Genomic DNA, 27,894 nt, shown 5'->3' with positions numbered 1-27,894 from the left:
TTTACATGATTAACATAGGGATTTTACTCAGTATGTACAGAACTCTCCAAACAAAGAAACTCAGCACAAGGCTGTCTGAGAAGCACTGGAAGCCACCCTGGCAACTGTTAGATGGGAACAGTCTTTGATGGTTTTATTTCATCCAGTTCAGTTTCCAGCCAGCGATGTTTCCGGTGACGACGCATAACTTCAATTGCTTTTTGTTCCACAGCAGTTGGTATAATGCCCAGGTCCTCCAAGCCAGGAAGATCAGTGAACTTCATGTCTGTTGTATGAAACTTAAAAAAAAAAAAGTAATATAAATGAGGATAATACAGAACAGCTACACATATAAAGTTATTCCGCTATTATAAAAATAACATCCGATGGCACCTTAGAGATTAACAGGTTTATTAGGGCATTAGATTTGATGAGTAAAAGGTACTTCATCAGATGAATTGGAGTGGAAGTTACAGAAGCAGAGGTATATATAAGAAAGAAGTTGCTGGCGTGAACGAGGCTAATCAAGTCAGTATGGAAGTGGTTCGTTCACAGCCTTTGATGTGGAGATGTGAATATCCATGGAGGGAAAATGGCCTTTGTAATGGGTTAACCAGTTGAGATCCTTCTTCAGTCCTAAATTGATAGTAATGAATTTGTAGATGGAATTCCAGTTCAGCTGTCTCCCTTTGTAAGCGGGTTTTGAAATTCTTTTGTAGAAGTAAAGCTTCTTGCAAATTCATTCCTGAATATTTAAGTTTCCCCTACCGATTTTTAAGTGTTACTATTCCTGACGTCTGATTAACCTGACACACAAACCTTGTATATTTCCCAATGTTTTGGTTCAAGTCCAATTTTAAAATGGTTCAAGTGATAGGACCTTGGGAGAATATTCACTAATGTACAAAATACTATGAACTTAAGACTAAGCTTGCCTTTTGTTCTCTGGAAAAACAGGCATGTACACTAGCACTAGAAGCAAATTTAAATTAGTCTACATGTAATGCTGTAGAATTACTACAGATCCTGGGAGATTCTACTTCAACTATTTTATTTTTAATTTGCAAAACTCCCTTGATATTAGAGCAAGTTGCTGGAACAGGGTTTTTCCCAGGAGAAATAACACTGCAATATAAAGGCACTGCTGGATCTTACAATACAGGGACTCTGCAGCCACTGCTGAGGGATCAGGTAACCACATGCCACCTCCAGCTCTCTGATCACAATTTGCATACATGGATGTGTGTTGGTGGGAGAGGGCAAGCAGGCCTGATCCAAACCAACCATGCACATTTGATGGTACTAGCAAGCCTCAACAGGAATTGCAGATTTATATTAGGGTCTATGGGAGATAAGAAAATGCACCACATTTCTCCTTTCCTTCTCTTTCATATATTAATGGGTGGCCTCCTGTGCACCACCTGCACAGAATTAGTTAATGATGACCTTTCACTCACAAGCACACAGATTGTGAGAAACTACTTCTCTGGCACATGTTCAGAAAAGTTACACTGAATTAACAATTGTGAAGGGCTGCTTTTACAGTCCTGTTGAGATTGTGCCACACAATGATAAATTCAGTCATCTAATCCTGCATCTGGTAGATGGTTCAGGATTGTTCCTTATAGTATACCTTCCAATGTTTTGGCTCAAGTCCAATTTTAAAATAGTTCAAGTGATGGGACCTTGGGAGAATAATCCACAACCTTTTCAATTTCACAGGTCACAACTGAGTTTGAACTCGAAAGCTACATACAGAGGAATAAAGAAATAGTGATTTTAAAAGGACTGTTATAACTTTAGACAATTTGCCTTTTTTATTGAAGAAATTGAACTCTCTCTGGTATGAAAGCTCAAAAACTGATTCTGGATGTCTGAGATCAGCTCTCTCATCCCATGTCCTTGCACCAACAAGACCTCAATGCAAGTTTTTGTTTGTGCTATTTATGTTCACCCTATTTAACTGAACACCTGCAGCATTTTATCCTCATCTCTGCTACACCACAGCTTTGAACCCTTCACTAAAAACACTTCCCCTACTTCTCTTCTGGCACTCCAGCAACTGCAGTATCAAACTCTGTTTAATCTTGATTACTGCAACTACTCACCTCAGAGGCAGAAAACAGTTAGATTTTGATAGTTTTAGTTTAGAACATTGCAATGCCTGAGAACTGTAGTGCTGTGGGTTTCCCACTGTGATCAAACAACAAAGATATTATCCAGCTGATTATCTCCTGGGATCTATGCTGCATCCAATTACAAGTGATGTTCACATTATGTTCAGACTATTCCTGCCCTACCTTAGTGAAAGATTATCTAAATAACTTCATTTACACAGGCCTCAGAGAGGTAGCTCTGTTAGTCTGTTTCAGCAAAAATAATGAGATTGATGGCACTTTAAAGAGTAAGAAATTTACTAGGGCATAAGCTTTCGTGAGATACAACTCACTTCCTCAGATACTTGAAGTGAAAGAAAGGCAAGGGTACAGAGATCAGACTGTAACATCAGTGCTAATTAAATCAGGATGGATGTGGCTCGCCTCCAACAGTGATGTGAAGATGACAGTACTCGAAGAGAATACTTATTATAATGAAAGAGCTATTCCATGTTTCTATTCAAATCAATTCTAATGGTGTCAACTGTACATAAGAATTCCAGCTCAGCAGTTTCATGCTCTAGTCTGTTTTCACCTTCTCATCACTGATTTAATTAGTCCTGATGTTAGACTCCCATCTCTGCATCCCTGCCTTTCTTTCACTTCAAGCATCTGAGGAAATGAGTTATATCTCACTTGTATGCCTTAATAAACCTGTTATTCTTTAAGGTTAAGAACTATTTAGAAAAGCTAGACATATACAAATCCACAGGTCCAGATTTAATACATCCAAAGATACTAAGGGAGTTGGCACATGTCATTGCAGAGGCTTTGGCCATTATCTTTGAAAACTCACAGATTCCAGATGATTGGAAAAGGTAAATGTAGTGCCCATCTTTAATAAAGGGAAAAAGAACAATCCAGGGAACTACAGACCAGTCAGTCTTACCTCAGTCCCTGGAAAAATCATGGAGGGGATCCTCAAGAAATCCATTTTGAAGCACTTGGAAGAGGGGAATGTGATCAGGAATAGTCAACATGGATTCACCAAGGGCAAGTCATGCCTGACCAATCTGATTAGCTTCTATGAGGTAACTGGCTTTGTCGACATGGGGAAGTCAGTGTATATGATATACCTTGACTTTAACAAAGGTTTTGATATGGTCTCCCACAATATTCTTGCCAGCAAATTAAGGAAACATGGATTGGATAAATGGACTGTAAGGTGGATAGAAAGCGTGCTAGATTGTCGGCCCCAATGGGTAGTGATCAATGGATCGATGTCAAGTTGGTTTCAAGTGGAGTGCCCCAATGATCAGTTCTAGGGCCGGTTTTGTTCAACATCTTTATTAATGACCTGGATGAGGGGATGGATTGTACCCTCAGCAAGTTTGCGGATGACACTAAGCTAGGGGGAGAGGTAGATATGTTAGAGGGCAGGGATAGTGTCCAGAGTGACTTAGACAGGTTAGAGGACTGGGCCAAAAGAAATTTGATGATGTTCAACAAGGACAAGTGCAGAGTCCTGCACTAGGGATGGAAGAATCCCAAGTATTGTTATAGGCTGGGGACCAACTTAAGTAGCAGTTCTGCAGAAAAGGACCTGGGGATTACAGTGGATGAGAAGCTGGATAAGAGTCAACAGTCTGTCCTTGTAGCCAAGAAGGCTAATGACATATCAGGGTACATTAGAAGGAGCATTACCAGCAGATGTAGAGAAGTGATTATTCCCTTATTCTGCACTGGTGAGACCACATCTGAAGTATTGTGTCCAGTTCTGGGCCCCCCACTATAGAAAGGATGTGGACGCATTGGAGAGGGTCCAGTGGAGGGCAGCGAAAATGATTAGGCGGCTGGAGCACGTGACCTACAAGGAGAGGCTGAGGGATTTGGGCTTATTTAGTCTACAGAAGAGAAGGGATGGGGGGGGTTGATAGCAGCCTTCAACTTCCTGAAGGGAGGTTCCAAAAAGGATGGAGAGAGGCTGTTCTCAGTAGTGACAGATGGCAGAACAAGGAGCAATGGGCTCAAGTTACAGTGGGAGAGGTCTAGGTTGGATATTAGGAAAAACTATTTCCCTAAGAGGGTGGTGAAGTACTGGAATGGGTTCCCTAGGGAAGTGGTGGAATCTCCATCCCTAGAGGTTTTCAAGTCACCTGGCTGGTTGATTTAGTTGGGATTGGTCCTGCTTTGGACAGGAGGCTGGACTTGATAACCTCCTGAGGTCTCTTCCAGCCCTAGGATTCTATGGTGCCACCTGACTCCTTGTTCTTTTCATTTATGTAAAAATTTGTGGAATATCATCAACCACCTTTGGAAAAAATTGTATCAGACACTGACATCAGGAAACAGGACTGCACATTTGCTAACTCTACTCATGAAAATAGTGTTGATATGGTGAATACCCATATTTTCACAGTTGAAACAAGGTTTGGAAAGAGCAACATCACGAAACCATATTAAAATCAACCTTGAAAAGTTATGGAAAAATGTTAAGAGGCTATAAGTTTGCTTATCAGTCAGAAGATCATGGATTCCAGTGTTAAATTAGTACTTTGACCATAACCAATGTAGAGATTTCACCTTAAGCTGTTAAAAGTGTCATAATCTGAATGGGATATTAAATCAAATTGCCTTCTTCCCACCTTAAGACAAAAATCCTGTGGGATACTGCAGAAAAAAAAAGCTTAGTTGTGGTGGAAGAAAAGGTGCTTGTGATTTAAGTGCACCTAAAACTAGAGAAAAACCCAACTCATTCAATGTACACAAATAAGTAAACTTTCCGGTAGAAAGCAGACAGCTGTATGCCACATATCTACTTATAATAGTTCTTTTTCCAGACCCCTCTTTCTATGATACTTAAATGAAAAAGTTTCTCTTTCCAGGTTATGGTTAATAATTTTGTTGTCAGTCAGCCTGGCTCTTTCCTTACATGTTTAAGAAAAATACAGTTTGATTTGTATTATATAGCTGCCAGCACAAACCAGGGGCACCTCCAGGATAGTTCTGGTGTGTATCCCTTTGCAGATGACCCTAGCATTATCCAATAGGCCTAGACATGTAAAGTAAATGGGAATGCATGGAGTAACAGTAGCTGCAGCAACTATGCTACAGATTCCATGAGGATTTTTGATGATAGTAAAGGATAACTCTGAAATCTTAAATATCTCCATAAAGAACTCTCTGAAAATATGTATGAAATCTGAACATTTTGTTAATGGCACAGTATAACACCAAATTCCATTTGTACAACAGACCGAAACTCTACAATGCACAATATGCAAGGACTAGGGAAGTTAACGCGTACTTTTGTACACAGTTACATGCCCCCTCCTCCCTATACGCTGCTTCCTCTGTATCAGTGCAGGGCTGGGAGGGAGGTGGGAGCTTGTGCAAAAGCCAGCTCCCCTCAGGCATTGGCTATCACAGAGCTACCTGCCCCTCCGTCCCCATGCTGCTGTGTCTCATACAGAGGTTGCAGCACAGAGGTCAAGGAGAAGGGAGGGGCAGGCAGGAGCCGATATGCACAGGGAATCAGCTTAAAAGCCGGCTCCCCGTGAGCACTGGCTCCCTCCTGCCCCCCCCCGTGTGTAAACATGTTACCATTGAAAATTTCAGCGGTTACAATTTTACAAAAATGGATACATTTTAACATCCCTAACAGGCACATCATGTTTCATTACTGCTTAGATTATTAAGAAACACTCATAACACTTCCACAATGAAAAGATTAACTAGTGCTGCCGCAGACCTACCCGATCCACTTTGTCTCTCGTTGTCCATGGGTCAAAAGGATTCATCTCAAAGAATCTTGCCAACAAACTATAACCATGAGAAATGGTGCAAACGTGAGTATTGTGATAATACGGATACAGAGAAGACAATTCAAACAGGCATGCATATTTTAGACTACCCAAGTAATTAACATTTTCTGTAGTTAAGAATGTTAAGGTTTCAGCAAATTCTCAGTTACGGTTACTCTAAATGACTGCTACCACATTATTCAATCTCCTGCCTCCAGAGAAACGATATAGTAGTGTGTGCACAATGTGGGGAAGGAGGTAAACATCCACAGCTAATAAATGCTCACTCTTACACCCCCATTTTTAAAACTGGAGGGACTAGTAAGCTTCTTTTTCAAGGTCTGCTCATTAGCAGGCATAGACAATCTCTCCACCCAGAAGCACTACAATTCATACAAACGTAACGGCCATACTGGGTCAGACCAAAGGTCTATCTAGCCCAGTATCCGGTCTGCTGACAGTGGCCAATACCAGATGCCCCAGAGGGAGGGAACACAACAGGTAATCATCATGTGATCCCTCTCCTGTCACCCATTTCCAGACAGGCTAGAGACAACATTCCTACCCATTCTGGCTAATAGCTATCGATGGACCTAACCTCCATGAATCCATCTAGCTCTTTTTTGAACCTATTAAAGTCCTAGTCTTCACCACATCCTCTGGCAAAGAGTTCCACAGGTTGACTGTGCTCTGTGTGAAGAAAATCTTCCTTTTGTTTGTTTTAAACCTGCTGCCTATTAATTTCATTTGGTGACACCTAGTTCTTGTGTTATGGGAACAAGTAAATAACTTTTACTTATTCTCTTTTTCAACGCTAGTCATGATTTTATAGACCTCAGTCATATCCCCCCTTAGTCTCCTCTTTTTTAAGCTGAAAAGTCCAAGTCTTTTTAACCTCTCTTCATGAGAGATCCATTCCAAACCCCTAATCTTTTTTTTGGTCTTTTTCTGAACCTTTTCCAATGCCAATATATCTTTTTTGAGATGGAGTGACCACATCTGCATGCAGTATTCAAGATGTGGACATACCATGGCTTTATATAGAGGCAATAAGATATTTTCTGTCTTACTCACTATCCCTTTTTAATGATCCCCTTTAAAAAATAAATAAATAAAACCACAATCTAAGCTTAGAATACAAAAGAGATTGATATGAGTAGCAAATTCTCACCCTAAATGATTATTTAAGGAGGTTCGAGAGCAGCTAAGAATCATAGAATCATAGAGCTGGAAGAGACCTCAGAAGGTCATCAAGTCCAGCCCCTTTCCCAAGGCAGGACCAATCCCAACTAAATCAACCAGCCAGGGCTTTGTCAAGCTGGGACTTAAAAACCTCTAGGGATGGAGATTCTACCACTTCCCTAGGGCACCCATTCCAGTACTTCACCACCCTCTTAGGGAAATAGTTTTTCCTAATATCCAACCTAGACCTCTCCCACTGTAACTTGAGCCCATTGCTCCTTGTTCTGCCACTCATCACTACTGAGAACAGCCTCTCTCCATCCTCTTTGGAACCTCCCTTCAGGAAGTTGAAGGCTGCTATCAAATCCCCCCTCACTCTTCTCTTCTGCAGACTAAACAAACTCAAATCCCTCAGTTTCTCCTCATAGGTCATGCGCTCCAGCCCCCTGATCATTTTGGTTGCCCTCTGCTGGACCCTCTTGTTTGCAGCTTAAAAACCCCACATGTTTTTAATCTCTCTTCATATGTGACCGTTCCAAACCCCCAATCATTTCTGTTGCCCTTTTCTGAACCTTTCCCAATATATCTTTTTTGAGATGTGGCAACTACATCTGTATGCCGTATTCAAGATGTGGGCATACCATGGTTTTATATATTCTCTGTCCTTTTTTTTTTTATGATTCCTAACATTCTAATTTTCTTTTTTGACTGCCACTGCAGACTTAGTGGATGTTTTCAGAGAACTATCCATAATGACTCCAAGATCTTTCTCTTGAGCAGTTGTAGCTAAATTAGTCCCCATCATATTGTATGTACAGTAATTCAGAGTCTCTAAGGCTAACACATGCATGCTGACAGTACCAATTTAATGGATGTGCAATCTAGGAGTTCAGAGATCTGCATATATAATTTCCATATTGTAAAAAAATGAAGATTTAATCTTTAAAAAGTGATTGAAATTGACAGTATAGTGATGAAGTTCTATGCTTATTTTTGCTCAATACATCAAATTTGCTCAACTTAAGTGAAAAGATGGGTTTCCTAACTGCTAGCCCTGCAAACAAAGCCTGGAGTGTCAGAGCTAGAATTTTTTTTTTCAGGTTCATGCTTCGCCAATAAACATGGTTCTGCAGGTCAATTCCTGTCTTCAATTATCCTTGTATAAGCCCGTGGTCTCCAGACGTAAAAGCGCAAAATTTAATCTTGCATATTTATTTAGCAGTTCTATTGATGACACTCAAAACCCAAAAATAATCCAGTTAACATCTTCATAGCTACGCTGACTCTGCAGTGATAATGTAAGTCAATTCATTTTCCACTGAATGACTGAAAAAGCGCATAGCACATCTGAACATTTTTGGTTAGTTTTATTTGGCAAATACGAGACTGCACAGTGAGCATGCAGTGAAGAGTTACCTTGAGGGTACTACAACTGCACACTCAGAGCACGTCTTCACTCGCCGCACCAGAGGTCGACCTTTGGGCATTCTAGTTAGCAGGTCTAGATAAGATGCGTAAACCAAATGCTGAGGGCAGTTCCAGGTGGCACCTGTAAGCCTCAGAGTCACGAGGATAAAGGAAGCGGATGGGAGCATTTTCTCCCGTCGACCTCCTGCTGTGAGGATGCCGCCAAGCCAGTCTTAAGGTAAACCGACTGCAGCTACATATTCTTTATAGCTGGAGTTACGTACCTTAAGCCAACCTTCTAGGTCTGATGTAGACCTGGCTTTAATTGCAGTATATCCAAATAAGTGGATTTTTGGCTCAGCACAAGAACAAAAGTAACTGTTGAATATTTTGGAAAACTCAGTCTACATTGACCTCTTAGAATATCCCTTGAGTTTATCCTGTAGTAAAGTTTAAAGTTCAGTGTAAATACTCAATTACTTTAAATTCTTCATGCTTTTACCTAATTGATGGATGGCTTACTTCTAAGACAAGAGATAAGTCTACTTACTGGTAGAGAAAGCGTGGAAGTGGATATGGGAGATAGACTCTATAGGCAGTAGCATATATATAATCTACCAAGTCATAAAGAAGATATCGATGAGGTCTGTAAAAAAGAGTATCAAGAAAATTATATTGTTTCATGCCTCCTTTTGCAAAACTTCAAGTAAATGTGACAATATTTAGTTTGCCAAAGGGCAGCATTTAATGACACAGAGAAAACTTTTCGAAACAGTAAGAAACGAGGGCAGTAAAATGAACAAGCATTATATACAGAGAGGGTACGTCTAGACTACATTCCTCTTTCGAAAGAGGAATGCAAATGAGGGAAATAAAAAATGCAAACGAAGCGCTGATTTACAAATCTCACTTCATTTGCATAATCTCTTCTGATCACTTTTTCAGAAGAGATTTTTTCGAATAAAAAAGCAGTCTAGACAGGGTTCTTTCGGGAAAAAACCCTTTTTTGAAAAAATCCTTATTCCTGAATAAAAAAAAATAGGTTTACATGGTTCTTTCAAAAGGGTTCCCCCCCCCCCGAAAGAACCCCGTCTAGACTGGTTTTTTTCCCCCCAAAAAATCTCTTCCAAAAAAGCGATCAGAAGAGATTATGCAAATGAAGTGCGAGATTTGTAAATCAGTGCTTCATTTGCATTTTCAATTTCCCTCATTTGCATTCCTCTTTCAAAAGAGGAATGTAGTCTAGATGTACCCAGAGTGAGGACACAATGGGTGTGTCTACATAGCAAAGTTATTTCAGAATAACAGCCGTTATTCCAAAATAACTATACAAGTGTCTATACAGCAATTCTGCTATTTTGAAATAATTTTGAAACTATTCAAACTTCTGTAAACCTTATTCTATTAAGAATAATGGCTAGCCAGAAATAGCTCTTTTGAAATAAGGCATGTGTAGACGCTCCACTTCTGCTATTTCGAAATAGCTCCTCACCAGGGCCATTCTAAGTTATTCCTTCTGGGGCTCCAAATCAATATAGCACATCTACATTAGCAAAGCCTGCTTTGGACTAATTTTGAGGTTTCCCTGTAGTGTAGACATGCTATTTCAAAATAAGCTATTTTTGAATAACTATTCTGGAATAGTTTATTCCAAAATAACTGTGCAGTGTAGATGTAGCCAACAGGTTTTATGAGTTTAGCAATACCAGAGTCATCCTCAAGGTGTAAGCCTATTGCCTTCAATGAGCTTACCATAGGTAAATATGGCCTTATTAAACCCAGGTATAACATTTTCAATATTAGGACTGAAATGGACGTGCAAGGTTCCCAACATTCAAGTTTCTATCTAGCTTGTCCTGGAAGGAGGCCAGGAAGTGGTGGGAAGGTGTCGTCGTCATCTTTTTTTTTTTTAAATCTACCAACATCTTGTTTAGAATTAGGACCTCAAATGCAATGCTTTGCCAAGGAAAAGGAAATGGTACCCAGTCCTAACAAGGGAGAGATCAGGATCTGTCAGAAGGCAGAATGGTACAAAGAAATAAGAAAATCTCCCAGGAAAAAAACAAAAACATCCTCCTCAGGACTAATATCTCCTGGAATGGATTGGCACTTTTCTGATTATTTGGTTGGGCACCAGTTCCACACATAATAGTGTCAGATTAAGAAAACAGACTGCTGAAGTTCCCATGCCCCAGATTGGTTTTGTCATTTAGTACTCCTGTTAATTAAAAGGCTGAGCCTAACAGAGAATTTCTCTTGGCCCGGAGAAGCATTTGTAAGAACTCTGTTGCCAAATTTTTACAGCTGCTCATGGCAGCCCTTTATTATTGAGCTACACGAGATGTCATTGGTTCTGTTTAACTCATAATGTTGTCATGCAGAGCGTGATCAAAGGAGCATTGAAAATACCAACAACCCTGGTCTCTGAAGGATTTTTTGGAAATTATCAATTAGCAGCCAATGGTCCTGATGACTCTCAAACCCTGATGTGACTACTATACATTTGGAACATTCCAGAAATAATGCACTGGCATTTTCTTATTTAGTTTCCTAGGGGAAGTGAGATTTTAGATCTAGCTGTAAACACAGGAGGTTTAGAGTGTGCTAGGATTATGATGACTACAGGCATGTTAAACTACAGGTAGTCCCCGAGTTACAAACGCATTGATTTACGACCGTTTGTCCTTACGACTAACCTCCCATTAAGCACGTCCCTGAGTTACGAATGTAATCCGCGTTTACGAACATTCACATTTAAATGAATGGGGTCCGATTTATGAACAGATCGAGTTACTACCAAGTGCTTGATACATAACTCGTTCATAAGTCGGGGACTATCTGTATACACATTACTTCTATACAGACAGTCATGATAGCAGATGTAGAGGAGGAAAGACTTCTAAAGGGAAAACTATATTTCCATTTATCAAAACTCATGGCCACAACTGTAATGCTCTTGGGAAGAAAAAGCAACATTTAATAATTGTCTTAAATAAGGAAAGTGTTATTAGAAAACTACAAATGTTGAGGGCACCAGAGCAAAGGTAGTAGATTAACACCTTTAACTATTATTTTTAAACGGGGCAAATATTTTCTAAGAGTCAGATATCAAAATACAAAGTTAGGACCCAACTAAATGTAGGTGGCCTAATTTTCAATAGGACTGATCACTTACAGTTCCCACTGGCCAGAATAGGATTTGTAGATCTGAGCATCTTTGAAAAATATCAAGCCACTAATATTTATGTACCTAAATATGGATTTCTGAGCCTAACTTTAGGCACTTAGAATTAAAAATGTTGACAGACTTCTAGAGGGCTTCTTATAAAGACACATTAAATTCTATTCTTTTGATATAGATGATAAAACATGAAAGAAAACAAATAAGCAATGTCAAATTCTTCTGAATGCTTATATTATCAAATGTCGAAACAGAAAAATGAATAATCAATTCATTCTTAAGCTCTGCACTGAATTTCTGGACCTCTTATCATCCTCGTAAGTCTAATTAGTTAAACCAACATAAGTCACCTTTTATATTGGCTAAAATATATTGATATTATATGAGAGAAAGAGAGAGAGAGTGTATCTGTCAGTGAGTCTGTTTATTTAAGAACTCATCCTAAACGGTAAGAGCTAGGACCACCAAATTTGGTAGGCAGCTTCCTCTTATCCTAATTTCAAGCAAGGTCAGAGTGTGGTTATGACAGAAAAACTGGATGTGCCCAAAATTAAGATTGTTTTCTATAACATGGAAAGGGAGGGGAGGGCTGATTGGAGGGACACAATAATGCACATTGACCACGGGGGGGCAGTGAGTGCCAGGGACAGCTATACTGCAGAGTGATCACTAGGGGCAATCACATCAGGAAGGGAGTGGCCAGCTAGGGACAGAGATTGTCATCTTGTCAACTACCATCCCTCTCCCTCCAGCTCCAGCACTGGACCCGGGGAAGGGGGGAACCCCACCAGAAGGACCATGTCACTCCTCACAGAAGCACTGCGGGGGTCATGCTATGCAGCTCCACCCACTTCCCTCAGGAGCCACAGACGCACCCCTAGCACTAAAGAACTGCCAAGCATGGCCACACCCAGCTGGCCTGCGCTGCCCCTCCCATTTCATGCCCCAGGCCACGCTGGGGGAGCACCAATAGGAGGACTATGCAACTCCCCCCCAAAACCCTGGTCCAACCCCATTTCCCCAGCTCCCCATTCACACTTCAGGACTCCTTTTTCTTTAGTGGTCTCTCCGCTTTCCCATCAGTGACTCCTTGGTGATATTGTGCTGGGCTCATTATAATCATACAGTAAATAAAAATCTAAAAGACAAGATATAACAAGTGGCAGTGACAAACAGAGCCAAGGTGGGGAAAAGGAGGAAACAGGATAACAACAAAATGTGCAAAATTCGTAGCCATTCAGGAGCAGCAATTACAACAGAACCTGCCCAGTTATGATTTAACACAGTCCTCAAAGAAACTTAACAGATTAAAAACAATATTTTTTTTACAAAATTTTGCAACATTTTAATAGCTTGAGTTGCTAGTGACTTTCAAAAAAGGCAGCGTGCAACTTTTGTCAAAGATTACTATGTAGCCTTTCCTTAGTTTAGAATATTACTTATTCAAACTCTTTTTAGTTATTGATAGATGCTTGAATCTCCAAAATCCTTGGGGTGAAAGGATGGTATCCCTAGTTTATTCCTGCTTCAAAACATGGGTGCTTCACTCTTGGCCTTTAATGAATGGTCAAAATCTTAAGACTTTGAAACAGTAGGAGAATGTTCAGAATTTTGCTGATTCTTCTTTACATTGTTCTGATTTGATTCTTCTGGTCTGCTACTTAATATGCAATCCTCAGTTCTTTCTGAAGTTGGATCAGCTAGTTCAACACAGTCAAAGCACTCAGTCTTCTGTTCTAGTATGAATCATCTACTATTAATTCTTTATGTGCATAAAGACCTATTTCTCACTTGCTCCCTTCATAAAAATTCCACTGTTTATTGTTGTTGTCTGGACCATCTTCTAAATTTACTGGATCCTTGCATATTCTGGCCCTTTCTTTCAAAGAATTTCTATCTTTCATCTGATGTGCATCATTTGTCTCTTGCTGTCCTTTAAGATGACACTTCCTATCATACAGAGACTTTCAGAAATTCCTCAAAATCTTAATTTTTGTTTTTCTCCATTTAAATCATTGTTCTGGGATAGGGATAAGAAGTTCAGTATGTAGACTTCCCTGCAGAGAGAAGACTACCGTAGCGCTCTCACCACAGCAGATGGGGGAAGGTCTAGGTTGTCTGCCCCCTGCACTCCCCAGCCAGACTGAAGAATGGAGCAAACTGTGCACTTTTCTCTCCTTCCCTAAGGGAAATAGCCATCAATGTTCCTATACGAATGGGAGAAGGGAGCTGTAACTCCCCACCCAGCCCTCCTTGAAGGGCGCCTAAGAAGTGGGAAGCTCAGGGCTGAGGCAGTCCCAGACAAAGGAATGGGGGGAGAGGAGCTACAGCCTCAGCCCCTTTCACCTGCCTAGTGATTTTTTTCTGTATGTTTTTGTGTGTCCTCATACGCATTGGGGGGAGGGGGTGAGCTTCAGCCCATTTCCTCCTCCTCCTGCCCCCCCAATATATCCAAACCCTTACCTGGCTTTAAGTTATGATGAAAGGAAGCTGCATACCAAATGTGATGGTCCTAGCTCTTACCGTTTAGGAGTTCTTGAACAAACGGCTGATGGACAAACAGAAAGACTTGCTCGCTCACAAACTCTCTCAAATATATAGTAGATCATGACAGCACATATGCTACTCAGTCCTATATAATAAAAATCAGTGTTGATAAGAACTGTCCCTGTGTTGATGTTTACAATATTAGACAAAAGAAAACCCAGAACAGAATGTCTTGTGCTAAACGTTTGCCTTTAAGTTGTATCCCTTTTTATATCTTTTCTCTACCTTGGTTAGTTAACTTGTGAGCTGTAAAAGTAGAAATGATTATTTCTCTGGATAGGTACACAATACACATAATAGACCTCTAATTGGGATTACCAGAATATTAACAATAATGGCTTAAGTCCATGATTTTGTTGGGTTTATTCATTCATTCATTCATTCATTCAAAAAAAGGAGGTGGAATTTATTCTAGCTTAAACAGCATGCATAAAACAATGGAAAAACAAAATTTACTGCATTCAATGTAGGGTCCTTCATTTTCAATTTATTTAAATTTTCCTGGGAATTTATCAGCTATTACTACAACAATAAAAACAAATGAAAATCAGTGCAAAAAAAACCAACCAAACAAAAAACCCAAAAACATATTTCTGGGTATAGCAGGTTTTATTTTGGTGGACAGAAAGACAGAGGAAAGTGTATTCAGTAGATCTGTACTTCGAATTCCATTAATCAATATGGCTAGCTGCAGAACTAAAACGTAACTTAAAACACAATGCCACCTCTGAATTTATGAAAATAACATCTCTAATCCCAAAATAAACATTTTCAATAAACAGTTTACTGTTGTAGAACTATAACCTATGTTTACATTTAATAAATGGGCCAACACCATTTGCAATTCATACACTCAACTAAGGATGTTAAATTTTGATTAATCAGCTAATTGAGTAGTAGAAGGAATTTCCATCGACTACTTGATCAGTCAACAAGGAAAAGGGACACTCACTATCCCTGCTGTGCCTCTGCCTTTGAAATGTAATAAAGGTGCAGTGGGGAACCTGCATAGGGTGCAGTGGGGAACCTGCATAGGGTGCAGTGGGGAACCTAGTGTGAGTGAGGACTGCTTCAGTCCCCACTCATGCGGGGTTCTACTGCTGCACCTCTGCCTTTGAAATGTAGCAAGAGCCACAGTAAGAGCAAGAGGTGCAGCAGGGAACCCGACGTGAGCCGGGACAGCTGATTCCCGGCTTGTGCCCAGTCCCCCAGTCTCCCGCTATACTGTATCTTTCCTAATATAGCAGGTTATTTTGAGGTATGTGAATGATACAAAAGTAGGGTAAAAATAGGAAAAGGCAGAATAATACTTCTTGTAAAACTTATGAATTATTAAGTAAAAATGGTTTTGAAAATGAAGGGGCTTAATAATATATGAAAAAAGACAAGGCATATAAGCACTATAGTTAATTAGAATCAAAAGAGTAACCTACCCAGTCAAGGCATATGTTTTTCCTTTAGCATCAGGATCATGAATTGCACTAATAATTGCCTTGGCTACATCAACAACCTATGAAAAATATTAATATTAGTTTAAAATAACATTAGAGCAATAACTATGTGTTTTCTACAAGTGGTTTGAAAACAAGTTTTGTTTTGCTGCTCCTCCTCCCCCACCCAGTGCCCTTTTTTGAATACCTACATATACAGGTTGCTTCTCTGTTTTCTTGCCCAGAGCAATAAGTGGCACACCACCAAAGAAACGCATATCTGGTAAAGGAGATACATAAGTAACTTAAGAGTGTAATCTATGACTTAGAGCATTGGGCAATAACTAACACAAGATGCTTCAGAGCAAAGCAGATGAGCCAAAAAGCACCTACACAATGTTGAATTACTATGGAGGGGGACTATATTTAAAAACTGCATGATCAGTCTTATTTGACCACAGTCTAAAATATTTATTTTCTACTACTGCAATTAGCAGTGCAGAACCCATACAACCTTGGGAGAGCAACATCAGAATTGCTAAATAAGTTACAGCTGAAGAATCTTTATTCTTGATGAGTTGGATTGTCTTTCTGGCGCATACTTCAAGTGTTGCACTCCACCACTGGCAATTGGATAAAGCAAGCAGAGAGTCTCTCTCATACTTCAGATAAAAACATGAATCCAAAACTATAAAATCACTTTTCAGAGTAGCTATTAAATATTCTTTCCTAACAGCTGGAGATCTTAATTATGAGGTTCAATTTTATTTATATTATATAGATAACTTGACAAAGTACAGGAGGTTTTTAATACAAGTGTGCTGGTCCCCTGAGAAGGGAAATTACTCCCCACTTCCCACTGGCTCTGGGGTTAGTTATGCAGATTACATATTATTTTATCATAATACTTACTTGCATAATAATTGAAAAATCGGTCTTCTCTTCCAAATATCTCAGAGGGCTTCATAATGATAGCGTCCGGAAATTCCTCCCTCACTACCTTCTCTCCAACAGCCTGCAGTAAGTCAATATGAACAAACCAAACAACACCTCATTAATTTGCTCCACTCTTGACAGGCTGAGGTAAAACAGAACAGAATTTCTTAATCTTTTTGATACCAGGAATGGGCCGAACAGCACAAGTCCACATATCGGTTTTTGAGAAACTCTGATACAGAGTACTATCGTATCATACTAATACTGCAAAACCCAAATATAAAATTCCATGAACAACATTATTTCCATCTGGGCCACTTCGCCTTTGATATGCACTCAGTTTAAACAAGGTGCAGTTCCCAGGGCAACCCACAAAAGCACATTTCTTTAATGGTACTCAGATATAAGTTACATAGATAACTTCCTCCTTAGTGACAAGGTAAATACATAAAGCAAAGGCGTTCAAAAAATAGCTTGGCCTCATTTCTCTGACACATACGGGGTTCAGAAGTTAGGAAAGTCACAGGCCCCCACTTTGATATCAAAACAACTGAGTTGAAAAACTCTCAGTTCAGTTTAATCTGGGGTTGCAGCCAAAATGTTTTCTAACATCTGGCTGGCCAATGTTGACAAAACCAAATTATTTTCTAGCCTAGTTAGAAACTATGGCTATAACTCGTTTTAAAAAATTGTCCTAACATGATGTGGCCCCATATTCAATATTGTTTTGATATTATAAAAGCCAGAGAGACTTACATAGTCAGAAATGAGACAGAAATCATGTGAAAAAAGCAAGGAAACAGAAAAAAATAGTATCAGTACCTACTAAAGAGATTAAACGTGAGTATGGATAATTGTGTTGCAAAAAAGCCTATGTTCAAATGCAGGCAGTAATCACAATACAAAGATAATATCTTTGAAGTCTTTGCGTAATCTCATCTCACCTTTCCTCATTCCCACCACCTGCTTACCCCACTCTTATGCCACACCACCACTGTTCCCAAATATCAACTAGGATTATAGGATAGAGTATAACTGAATTATACAACTATTCAATAGTTCCCGGGGTGAGGCTGGCAACCAGTTTGCTCCTGGCCCCACCAGGAGCCCGCTGCCACCTTGCATCAGAGGCAGTAGCACAGGGTGGCAGGCAGGAGCTAGTCTGCAAGGGGAGACAATTAAAAAAAAAAATCGGCTCCCCACGAAGACCAGCACCCACCTGCCATCTCCCAGTGGGGGGTCCAATCTCAAGTCCGCCAAGGCCAGAGGCTGCCCTGAGACAGCCTCCCCTGCCTCCTCATAGAGACAGCAGTCCAAGAGTGGGGAGCAGACGGAGCCGATGCTCGGATGGAGCCAAACACCAGCTTCTGTCTCCTTCCTCCCATTCCCGCTGCCTCTGTGGGATGCAATGTGGGGATGGGATGGCAGGCGGCTCTGCAGGAGCTGATACACGCTGGGATACAGTTTCCCATGCCCCTCCTCACCCTTCCACCTGCCTCTTCTCACCTTCCATGCTGCTGCTTTTCTATCAGAGGCAGCAGCACGGGGGTGGGGTGAGGCAGGTGGCTTTGTGGGATCCGGTGCTCGTGGGGAGCTGGTACCTCACAGGCACCAGCTCTGCCCCCACCCCACTTTGCTGCCTCTGGGCAAAGGATTAACTGATAAACCCAGGCTTATTGGTTAATCATGTAGTCGACTACACGTTGACATCCCTAATGTCAACTCCTTTTTGCCAACCAAGACAGTTCTTGCCTCTTAATGAGAGTGGTAGTACATGCACAGGATGCTTGAATACACAGGTTAGATTCAAGATTTCCTTTTTCTCTTTGAAATGCGTATGAAGAGCTAGGTGGGTCTGTACACACACCGAAGGGCACATTATTGAGTCCCAGGTGCCCTAATTATGACGGAGATCACATTTTATGACTTGTTCCCAACCAGAGGAAATATAACTAAGTGGACATAATTTCTAATGTAATCTCTTGAAGTGGATCTGGCAAAACTTTTCAGTCTTCTGAATAAAATACAGACTGAACTCAGACTCACTTTATTCCTAAGGTATTTAGAAGGACTTTTCATGTCAGCATTCAAGTGAGAGATGTGAATAAGCTTCTCCACTCCAGCTTCTCTGGTTGTTTGGGCAATATTTCTAGGAATATTTACAAATTCATCTTCAAAGCTGAAGTTTCTAAAATAAGAAAATAAATGTTATTTTAAGAATAACTGAGTCGGTTATCTAGTTCACTGTAACGTTTCCCGAACATACATTTCCTTAAACCAAGGGACTCTGCATATTCAAGACACAGAAAATTTAAACTGCACCAAAGTAACACTATTTTCAGGTTTTATCTTGCTTCTAGTTAAGACTAAAGCACAGCTCGATAAATTCCCTCATCAGTTTGTCTGTGGCAATCAGGAAATTCTTCCAGGCAATCAATCAATTTCAGCAGAAGCTAAAGTGAAGAGGCACTTGAATAGGGGCGGATGGAACACAGAATGTTCTCACAATTTAGCATCCAAAAGGACATATACAAAGAATTTTAAATGTAACAGGTACCTCATAGACTGTCTGTTACAAAAGACAGGTCCCCACAGCACGGCAGAGATGCAATAACCTGGTAGAAATCCCAACAGACAACTACTGGCCAGAAACTGAAAAAGGAGAGAGTTGACTTCTCTTGCCTACACACTACTCTTAGAACAACCTCCTGCCTCCATAATCTACATATGTCTTCAGAATAAATAGCATCTTCTAGAATTACTCAATGCCTAAACAGCATTGGATATGAGATTGATACTAACATTACGCAAAAAGGGCAGTATTTAATGAAAAGCTAGGCAATGGAGGTTAGCCATAAAAGGAATCTCACTGTTTCCTCCTGCCTTTTTACTTGGAATCATGACTACATCAATCTTGGGGAGGCCCTGTTTACACACACAAACCACACTGGAGCTCCTAAGAATAGCCATACTGGGTCAGACCAAAGGTCCATCTAGCCCAGTATCCTGTATCCTGTCTGCTGACAGTGGCCAATGCCAGATTCCCCAGAGCCGTTGTCACCAACAGGTCAATCGCGATCAACTGATCTTGGGTATAAAAAGTGATCTTGGGTATAAAAAGGTTGGAGACCACTGCCCCAGAGGGAGATAACACAATAGGTAATCCTCACGTGATCTCTCTCCTGTCACCCATTTATAGACAAATGGAGGCTACGGACACCATTCCTACCCATCCTGGCTAATAGCCATTGGTGAACCTAACCTCCATGAATCTGTGTAGCTCTTTTTTGAACCCTATTAAAGTCCTAATATTCACCAATTCTTTACCAAGATTAGTTGTGATGTGCATCCATATTTAAAACTTTTTTTGGGTCAGCAAAGATGAAAAATTATCATGTCAAAGGGACAGGAGGGAGGAGAGGAGGAGAAAGAGAAAAGTATATACAGCTGCTCCCCAAGTTACGAACAAGTTACAGACCAATACTTGGTCCGTAACTCGAGGTGTTTGTAACTCGGATCCCATAGAGTTACATGGCGACTGCACTGCTCGTAAGTGTGGATCGCCGTTCGTAATTCAGATCCGCATTTACAACTGCTTTGGTCATAAGTGCGGATGATTATAAGTGGAGGTGGGCATAACTCAGGGAGCGGCTGAATAGACATGCCACCAGGTATTTCTTTCAATCTAAAATAGGCATTAGTTTTTATGAGTTTAATAATTTATTCTAAACCCCACATATATTAATAAGTTATTATTCTTTTTATATAGCTATTTCTGAAGCTAATAAGGTATCCATGACAAAATTCCATGTGATAGAATGAGGATTTCAGTCATAGCTTTAGGAATTCTCCAGTAGTTAATCTCATTTATTAAGGTCTACATATATTAGGCCAGAAATCAATCCTGCTTCAAAGTGGTTGTGTTTAGTCAGAATGCTAGGGGCTCCATTTGCTATAAGTATTATGAACATTTTAACATTAAAAACGTAACTGATCACATTCTATATATGTGGTGTTAACTATGTTACTAAAATACTCAATGCCTGTTACAAATCTATCCATACAAAGATAAAGAAGAAAATTACTTTGTTTCCCATTCTTGTCCAACAAGATTAATGACCACATTGCTGTGTTCCAAAGCTCTTCGGGTAGAGTCTTTGTCCCTTGAGTCCCAATCCTGTTACCATAAAACCAAATGGGAAAAAATAAGACACAATATGCAAATAGGTGTAATCAAAGAAAATTCACTTAACTTCAACATACAATTGAAATAGACAGCCACAGAGTTCCTACTTTATAAATGGATTACCACTTACTTGCTAGCATAAACCAAAAGGAATACTATTATTTTTAAAATCAAAGCCAAAAGACTCACCATGAACAGAATTTGCCCCAGGTCACCCATCAATCGAAGATGCATGAGGTCATACTGATCACAGCGATAGGGTATAATTATCTGTGATCCAATGCGCCCTAAAATGTTCAAAAGAGTATTTCTTAATTAAAATCAAACTGTTATATAAATATTAAAGGAAATGCTGGTGTTAATGTAAGATATTTCCTTTTTTAACTGCATAAAATAAAAAACTCAATAGATTAACTCAAATACCGTAAAATCCCGACTATAATGCACACCTACCTTTTAAACATGAGAATTCCAGCATAAACTGAACTCCTATCTATAATGCGCACCCCGACTTCGCCGTATTTTGGCTTGCTTTTTGTATTGCTGGGTAATCATGCGTGAGCACCCGAGTATACAGTGCGCGGTGTTTCCATGCTCTCTTTGGGTTGCCATGAGTTGTCGGCGATCTTACATGACTGCTTAAAAACTTAAAAGTTGTTAGCTATGCTGAGGCTCATGGCAACAGAGCTGCCAGCCATGAATTTGATGGCATAGCAGAGTCTAACATTTGGCTTTGGAGACGTCAGAAAGAGCGCCTGCAAGCGCTGCCTCCGATGAAGATGGCTGAGTGAGGTAAAAGTGCTGCATATCCTAAGTTGGAGGCTAAGCTGGTTAAATGGATTGCTGAGTGTAGACAGCAAGGCGGTGGTATTAGCATTGCGGAGGTTAGAATGAAGGCTTTGACCATTGCCAAAATGTGCGCTAACACAGCCGGGTATAAAGCTTCGCATGGCTGAGGCAATCGGTTCATGAATCGCCATGGTCTATCGGTCCAATGCCGAACAACAATCGCACAGAAGCTACCCACGGACTCAGACACCAAGGTACTACAGTTGCAAAATTTATCATAAAACTACGTAAGCAGCACTGCTACGACCTTTCATTAATTGGTAACGCAGATCAGACACCATTAAATTTCGATAATCCCTACAACAGAACGCTTGAAGTGAAAGGTGCCAAGACCATCTCCATTGCTACCACAGGCCATGAAAAGTCTAGGTTTACCGTAATGCTTGCTTGCATGGCCGACAGAACGAAGCTGCCTCCTTATATTGTGTTCAAATGCAAGATAATGCCAAAGAATGTTATATTCCCAAACACCGATCACGTGCGTGTTCACCCTAAAGGCTGGATTGACGAAGTTTTAATGCTTGATCAGCTACAGACAGTTTGGGCGAAGGGGCCAGGTGGACTTATGAGAAAGCGGTCTCTAATAGTTTTGGATGCATTTCAGTGTCATCGTATGCCATCCATCAAGAAACGGCTTCAGCAGGACAAAACAGACTTGGCAATTATTCCTGGTGGAATGACCAAAATGTTGCTGCCGCTTGACGTGACAGTTAATAAGCCAATGAAAGATGCACTATGCAGGAAATGGAACACCTGGTTGTTGGAAGGTGAACATACATTTACTGCAGGTAGACGTATGCGAACACCGACGCTGCAAGATGTTACCAGTGGATAGCAGATATCTAGGTTGAACTTGATCCCGCTATCATAAGGAAGGGGTTTCTGAAAAGCAGCATCTCTAATGCTATGGATGGCAGTGAGGATGATGCCCTGTGGATGGATCCGAGCGACGATGAATCGTCCAAGGGTGAATTACCGGTATGCGAAGATGACAATGATTTGTATTACCTGGATGAAGTTGTCGAGGGTTATACCCCGGAAGATATTGCTCGTCTGTTCAAGGAAGATTCTAACAAATGTGAATTCGAGCGTTTCAAAGATGAGTAGAAGATCCGATATTTGCTTGTTTGTGCTGCAGTGTTGATTTCATTTGTTTAAGTTACCTTTTTGAAACTGTGTATATACTTGCTTGTCAATGCTAATAAAAACCAACTTAACCTCTGGTGTCCAGCGATTAAGTGACGCGGAACTGCCAAATGAAAACTTTGGAAAAAAAAACTCCTATGGATAACATGCACCCCGACTTTGATGTTAAAAAAATGGGGAAAAAAAGTGTGCACTATACTTGCGACTTTACGGTAATTGAATTTCCAGAGATAAGTTTTATGATCAGACCAGTAACAGCTTTCACACATCTGAGGATCTAGTGGTACACCACAAATAAATTAAGTTTCTCACTAGCCTATTTTAAGAATTATTTTACCAGTTATGGATGCATCATGGATCAAAACTGTAACTTTAGAATAACTTTATAGAAGTCAACTACATAAGACTCTGTAACAACAACACACATACTTATGTATTACAATATGACATGACTAACTAGCACAAGAAGTGCACTAAATCTAAGGATTTTATGGATTTTCATTGCGATTAATATAAATTTTGAAAACATGAGAACTGACCAGAAGCTTCACCTAAACCTAGAACTGGATTTTATGAATTTTAAAAAAAGTTATTTCCATTTAACCACTATTTAAACCATTACTTTAAAATGTGTGCAGATTCTTCTACATTTCTGCATACAGAAATCTTGTGTAAATAAGCCAATTTTCATTTCTTAGAACTACATTAAACAAACAATAGGAATGTACCATAGAGAACAATCCTTACACTGGGTCCATCTCTAACCTCTACTAATCAGGACATTTTCAGAAAAACTTTGTAGGCTGAAAAGATGTGGACAGTTTAGACAGCCATCTGAACTTCTGAATGCTATTGTCAGGATACATTACCCAATCGGTTGACAACATATCGTCCCAGAAATCCTGTGGCCCCAAAGACAGTTGCCACAATGCCACTAACAGAGGAACGCCCACTTCTTCCATGGGGGATCACAGCATAATGTACATCGCGATGCTGCTGCAGTACAGGAGATCCTGATGCAGCAATGCCAGAGCCTGAAACATACAATCAACGATAGAAAACATGTCAAGTTACTTTAAGAGTTATTACTACCACTCCACAAATAAAGTTGAATTTAGCTTATCATTAAAACTCTAATTTTTAAACCACTTCCCTTTATTTCCTTCCAAAAAAAACAGTTCCTCCCCCTCCCCCACCCACCCCGAAAATTCCCATTCTACCCTAGATTGAGATGTAATATATTGTAGGAAGGTTTGGAAAAGTAAAAAAAAGATACAGGATCAGCATAAGAGAGTGCTATGGAGAGAACTGTAAAGGCATAACATAAACATCACAAGGAAAAGGGTTAACTAAAAGATCTAACTGATGTGGATAAACACCAGGCAGTTCCTGTAGGGACCCCAAGGAGAAGAAATGTTCTTCTTCCCCATCCAGGCAACAAGGAAGAACTGAAAAACTGATCACTTTGTTATACTGTTTACAAGACACTTTCTAATAAGATTTTTTTTGCTCTCAGCTATACAATGGGCCATGGTGGAAAAATGCTCTGTTCATCTGTCTGTGCTACCAGGTGCTAAGATGCATTATTTTCTTTCCTGCCTCTTTTCTCTTTATCTTTAGCTAAAGCCTGTTATTTCTTAATTATATTACCACCACACTTAGGAGACCCAATTAAGACCCAAAAATCAATTGTCTCAGGTGCTGTAAAAACAAAAAGATAGCCCTTGTCTCAAAGAGATACTATCCATGTATAAGACATGAAACAACAGATGAAAATAGGCAGACAGACAATGAAGTGCAAGGAAACAGTAAGACAACATTGGCTTTCATGGTAGGTAATGATATCTGTATACCAGCAACGTAACGTCAAATTTTTTGCAGACTTCATGGCAAAGGAAAGTTTTAAGAAGAGATTTGGAGGACAATGATGAGGTTGCTGCAGATGTTTATGGGAAGTTCCAGCCAGGCATGAGGGGCAGCACGGGAGGAAGCACAAAGCTGTTTTTACATGCATAAGCAGCAAAATGAATACATATAAACTGATTTGCAACTGGCCAAAGGAATACATGGTAAAAAATGAGTGGAGGAGAAATGATGGCATAGAGAAGGGAAATGAGTGGGCAATGGACTGAATGGCAATGAACAGTGTTTCCTGCTCCAATGAGAGATGGGTGAGTAAGAAAAGGGTAGCAAACTAACAGGGTAGAGGGAATGAAGAAAATTTTAACATTAAACTTCAGTAATATGTAACAGTGCAAGACTACCCTCTTGTGGGCCTTACATGGCAATGCAAGTTAAATTGTTGCGGCTTATTTTTAAAATTGGGTCATTCAAAAACAACAGATTTGGACTCTGCTGATCCGAGCCTCTCTCATCTGTATAGCTGATCCACCTCCACAAGAGGCAGTAACTGTATCGATGGGATATAGCGTTGTGTAGACTAGCAAGGCGGACAGTGTAACTATGTTGTTCAGGGGCAAAGATTTTTCACACCCTGAACAACATACATATATCAATGCAAGTTTGCAGTAAAGACGAGGGATGTTATTGTTTACATGACTATTTGATAGTCCCCGGGGGAAGGGCTGGCAGCCAGTGCACTCCAGACCCAAGAAGCCCTCTGTCACCCCCACTTGCTACCTCTGCATCAGAGGTAGTAGCACAGGATGCCAAGCGGGAGCCAGTCTGAAAGGGTAGCCAGTTTAAAAACCAGCTTCCCATGCAGACCAGCTGCCTGCTGCCCAGCGCTGCTGTCTCTTTTTTTTTGAGGGTCCAAGCTCCCCACTGACATAGGCTGCTGCGGGGTAGGAGAGGAGGAGGCAGCCGAGCAACTTCTATCCATGGTGGCTTGAGCTGTCTGCAGACAGAGGCTGGTCTGACATCAGCCCCTATTTGCGGGGTGCTTGGACCCCTGTGGACAGGGGCTGCTGCTGGGGGCCAGCCTCTGTCCACAGGGAGCTCGCGCCCCCTACGGACAGGAGCTGCTTCATGGCAGCCTCCTCTGCCCTCCCCCACACACCGCACTGCCACGGCATGGAGGAGGCAGGCAGCACTGCAGAGTCAGTACTAGGGAGCCAGTACTGGGGGAATCCGGCTTTTAAGCTGGCTCTCCCCAGCACTGGCTCTTGCTTCCCTCTCCTCTTGCTGCCTCTAATACAGAGGCAGCAAGGGAAAGGGGAACTGCATGTAGTCAACAAGATTAACCAATAAACCTGACTTATCGGATAATCGTATAGTTGACTACACTTGGACATCCCTCATAAAGACCTGGCCTACATAGGTAAAAATATTCCCTTAGTCAACATAAGCTCTCTATTATGCTTAAGTCCTGTGCAGCACGATTCAGGTTACAGGCCCCCACCTGGAGTTGAAACACGCATGCACACGCACAGGGCAGCAGGGCTCAGGTTTCAACTTTGGCATTGCCCTGGGGGGGTTTGCTCAAACTTCAGTTTTCTTCCCCTCTCCCTCCTCTATTTAGTTGTTCGAAGGGGGTCGAAGTGCTATGACATTTGAGAACCCCTGGACTAGCACATATGTCCAGTGCAACATAACCTCTGTCTAGGTTATGGTCAGGAGAGGCAGTGCCTAACACTAGTTCTGTACCTAAAATTTAGATCTACCTGCTACATGGAAAGTGTCATGCCCTTTGTAACGCAGTTAGGCTCACCTATTCCCTACTGTAGATGCAGCTAGACTGATGGAAGAACTCTTCCTTGGACATAGCTATCTTTTCAGAGTGTGAGATTCATCATAGCAACAAAACAAATCTTTCTGTCACTGTAATAAGTGCCATGAGTGCCTGGAGGAGGGGTGGGGGAAGAAATGGCCTTTTCACACTACCCCCACATTGAAGTGTTGTTCCCACATCAAAAATTATTGCCCATCCTGATCTACATTGTGGCAGCTATACTCCCGTAGCAACTATAGCACTACATACCCTGAAGTATATACGGCCAACTCAATGCAGTCCTTTCATTATTAAGATAGATCTTGCATTGAACTTTACCATGATTTCAGTGTTTTGCTCTAGCTGTCCAGTCAATAATCAATGTAAAGATTTGTAAATTTAAATCTGAAAACTGAAATCCTATAAGCTTTTCCTAGCACTCCACAAAATTAAGTATTTTGATAATCAAATACAAGGAGAAAAGATAAATCTATGGTGAGATCACACTCTACTGGATAGGAATGCAGAAGAGAGATGGTGGAGATACTGAGCTAGGGGGTGGTGCATGTGTGGAGAGAGAGCAGTGGTCATGCTAGGCATAAGCAGTTTCAAGAAACTCTAAGGACTCCTCTTTAGTATTATCTCCAATATACCATTACTCTTATTTAACAGGAACTTTTTAAAGTGTATTAGCACAGGCAAACACTGCCTTTATGCCTGTATCACCGGGTATGCAGTGTGTAACTGTAGGCATTTCAGTCCCAGGATATTAGACAGCCAAAGAAAGTGAAGTAGCATCTTTCATTGGACCAACTCCTGGTGGCATATGGACTAAACAGACATCCTGGGTTTCCGGCCTAGTACAACAATCTGCAGCCCACTAACGCCTTCTTTCTGACCTAGGATGGCAAACACGTCAGCAGGGCACCCTGTATGAACAGTTTCTGCCCAACACTCTGGCCCGCCTTACGCTCTGCTGCGACACTGGCTGCCCCTTCCCCCAGCCCCTGCAGAAGTGGGCTCGGTGCGGCAGGAGACGCGGGCCCAGCCAAAGCCTCCCCGCCGCGCTAGTCCAGCGGCCGCCCTCCCCCCCCAGGGCTCGCAGACGCTGCTTGCAGCGGGGCGGGTTTCCTGCGGCCGGTGACTGGCAGGGCGGCGGCGGCGGCATCTCCGGGAGCGGCCCCGGCGCGTCCCCCGAGGTGGCCCAGGCTCCCCCCTTGCTTGTTTCCGGGCAGGGCCCCAGCAGCGCGAGCCCGGGAGCGCATCCGGCGGAGACCAGGGCCGGGCTGCCTCGCGGGATGGGGGGCGGCGGTGACACTCACCCGCCCTTGGCAGCAGAAGGAGGCCGCGGGCGGCCCGAAGGCAACCAGCCGCCGCCGCCATCTTCCGCTCCCACAATGCCCCGCGCCTAACGGGTCCTGCGCGAGGACAAGCTTCCCTCCTCCGCCGGCCCCTGGGCGCCGCGCGGGCGGAACGCTGGGC

General features: G+C 41.4%; 1 protein-coding gene across 2 annotated transcripts; it reads right to left on the bottom strand.

The window, feature by feature from the left end:
• On the bottom strand, positions 1–27,894 carry NDUFA9 (NADH:ubiquinone oxidoreductase subunit A9). Of its 2 annotated transcripts, none has more exons than XM_006123043.4 (11): positions 27,735–27,894; positions 23,612–23,776; positions 20,937–21,034; positions 20,647–20,738; positions 18,608–18,749; positions 16,538–16,640; positions 15,838–15,905; positions 15,629–15,705; positions 9,018–9,113; positions 5,831–5,897; positions 1–278 (listed from the first exon to the last, which is right to left on the bottom strand). In XM_006123043.4, the coding sequence occupies exons 1-11, from the start codon at positions 27,793–27,795 to the stop codon at positions 108–110; spliced, it is 1,140 nt and encodes a 379-aa protein (XP_006123105.2). In that variant the 5' UTR covers positions 27,796–27,894; the 3' UTR covers positions 1–107. The 2 variants fall into 2 exon arrangements, with proteins under 2 accessions (XP_006123105.2, XP_075756889.1); XM_075900774.1 differs by having other exon boundaries at positions 23,612–23,788; positions 27,735–27,836.

This window comes from Pelodiscus sinensis, chromosome 1, assembly GCF_049634645.1.
Source record: "Pelodiscus sinensis isolate JC-2024 chromosome 1, ASM4963464v1, whole genome shotgun sequence".
In the NCBI taxonomy this organism is placed as follows: Eukaryota; Metazoa; Chordata; order Testudines; family Trionychidae; genus Pelodiscus; species Pelodiscus sinensis.
The sequence above is the reverse complement of the archived record's forward strand: the minus strand, read 5'-3'. Positions and strand labels throughout refer to the sequence as shown.

Bases quoted from the DNA above. Each gene is read 5' to 3' on its own strand.
- NDUFA9 (XM_075900774.1), bottom strand. From the start codon at position 27,795: ATGGCGGCGGCGGCTGGTTGCCTTCGGGCCGCCCGCGGCCTCCTTCTG. The intron at 16,641-18,607 runs GTGAGTCTGAGT...GACTTACTGCAG, and splicing joins CTAAATACCTTAGGAATAAA to GCTGTTGGAGAGAAGGTAGT. The intron at 9,114-15,628 runs GTAGGTTACTCT...TCTTTTTTACAG, and splicing joins AAAACATATGCCTTGACTGG to ACCTCATCGATATCTTCTTT.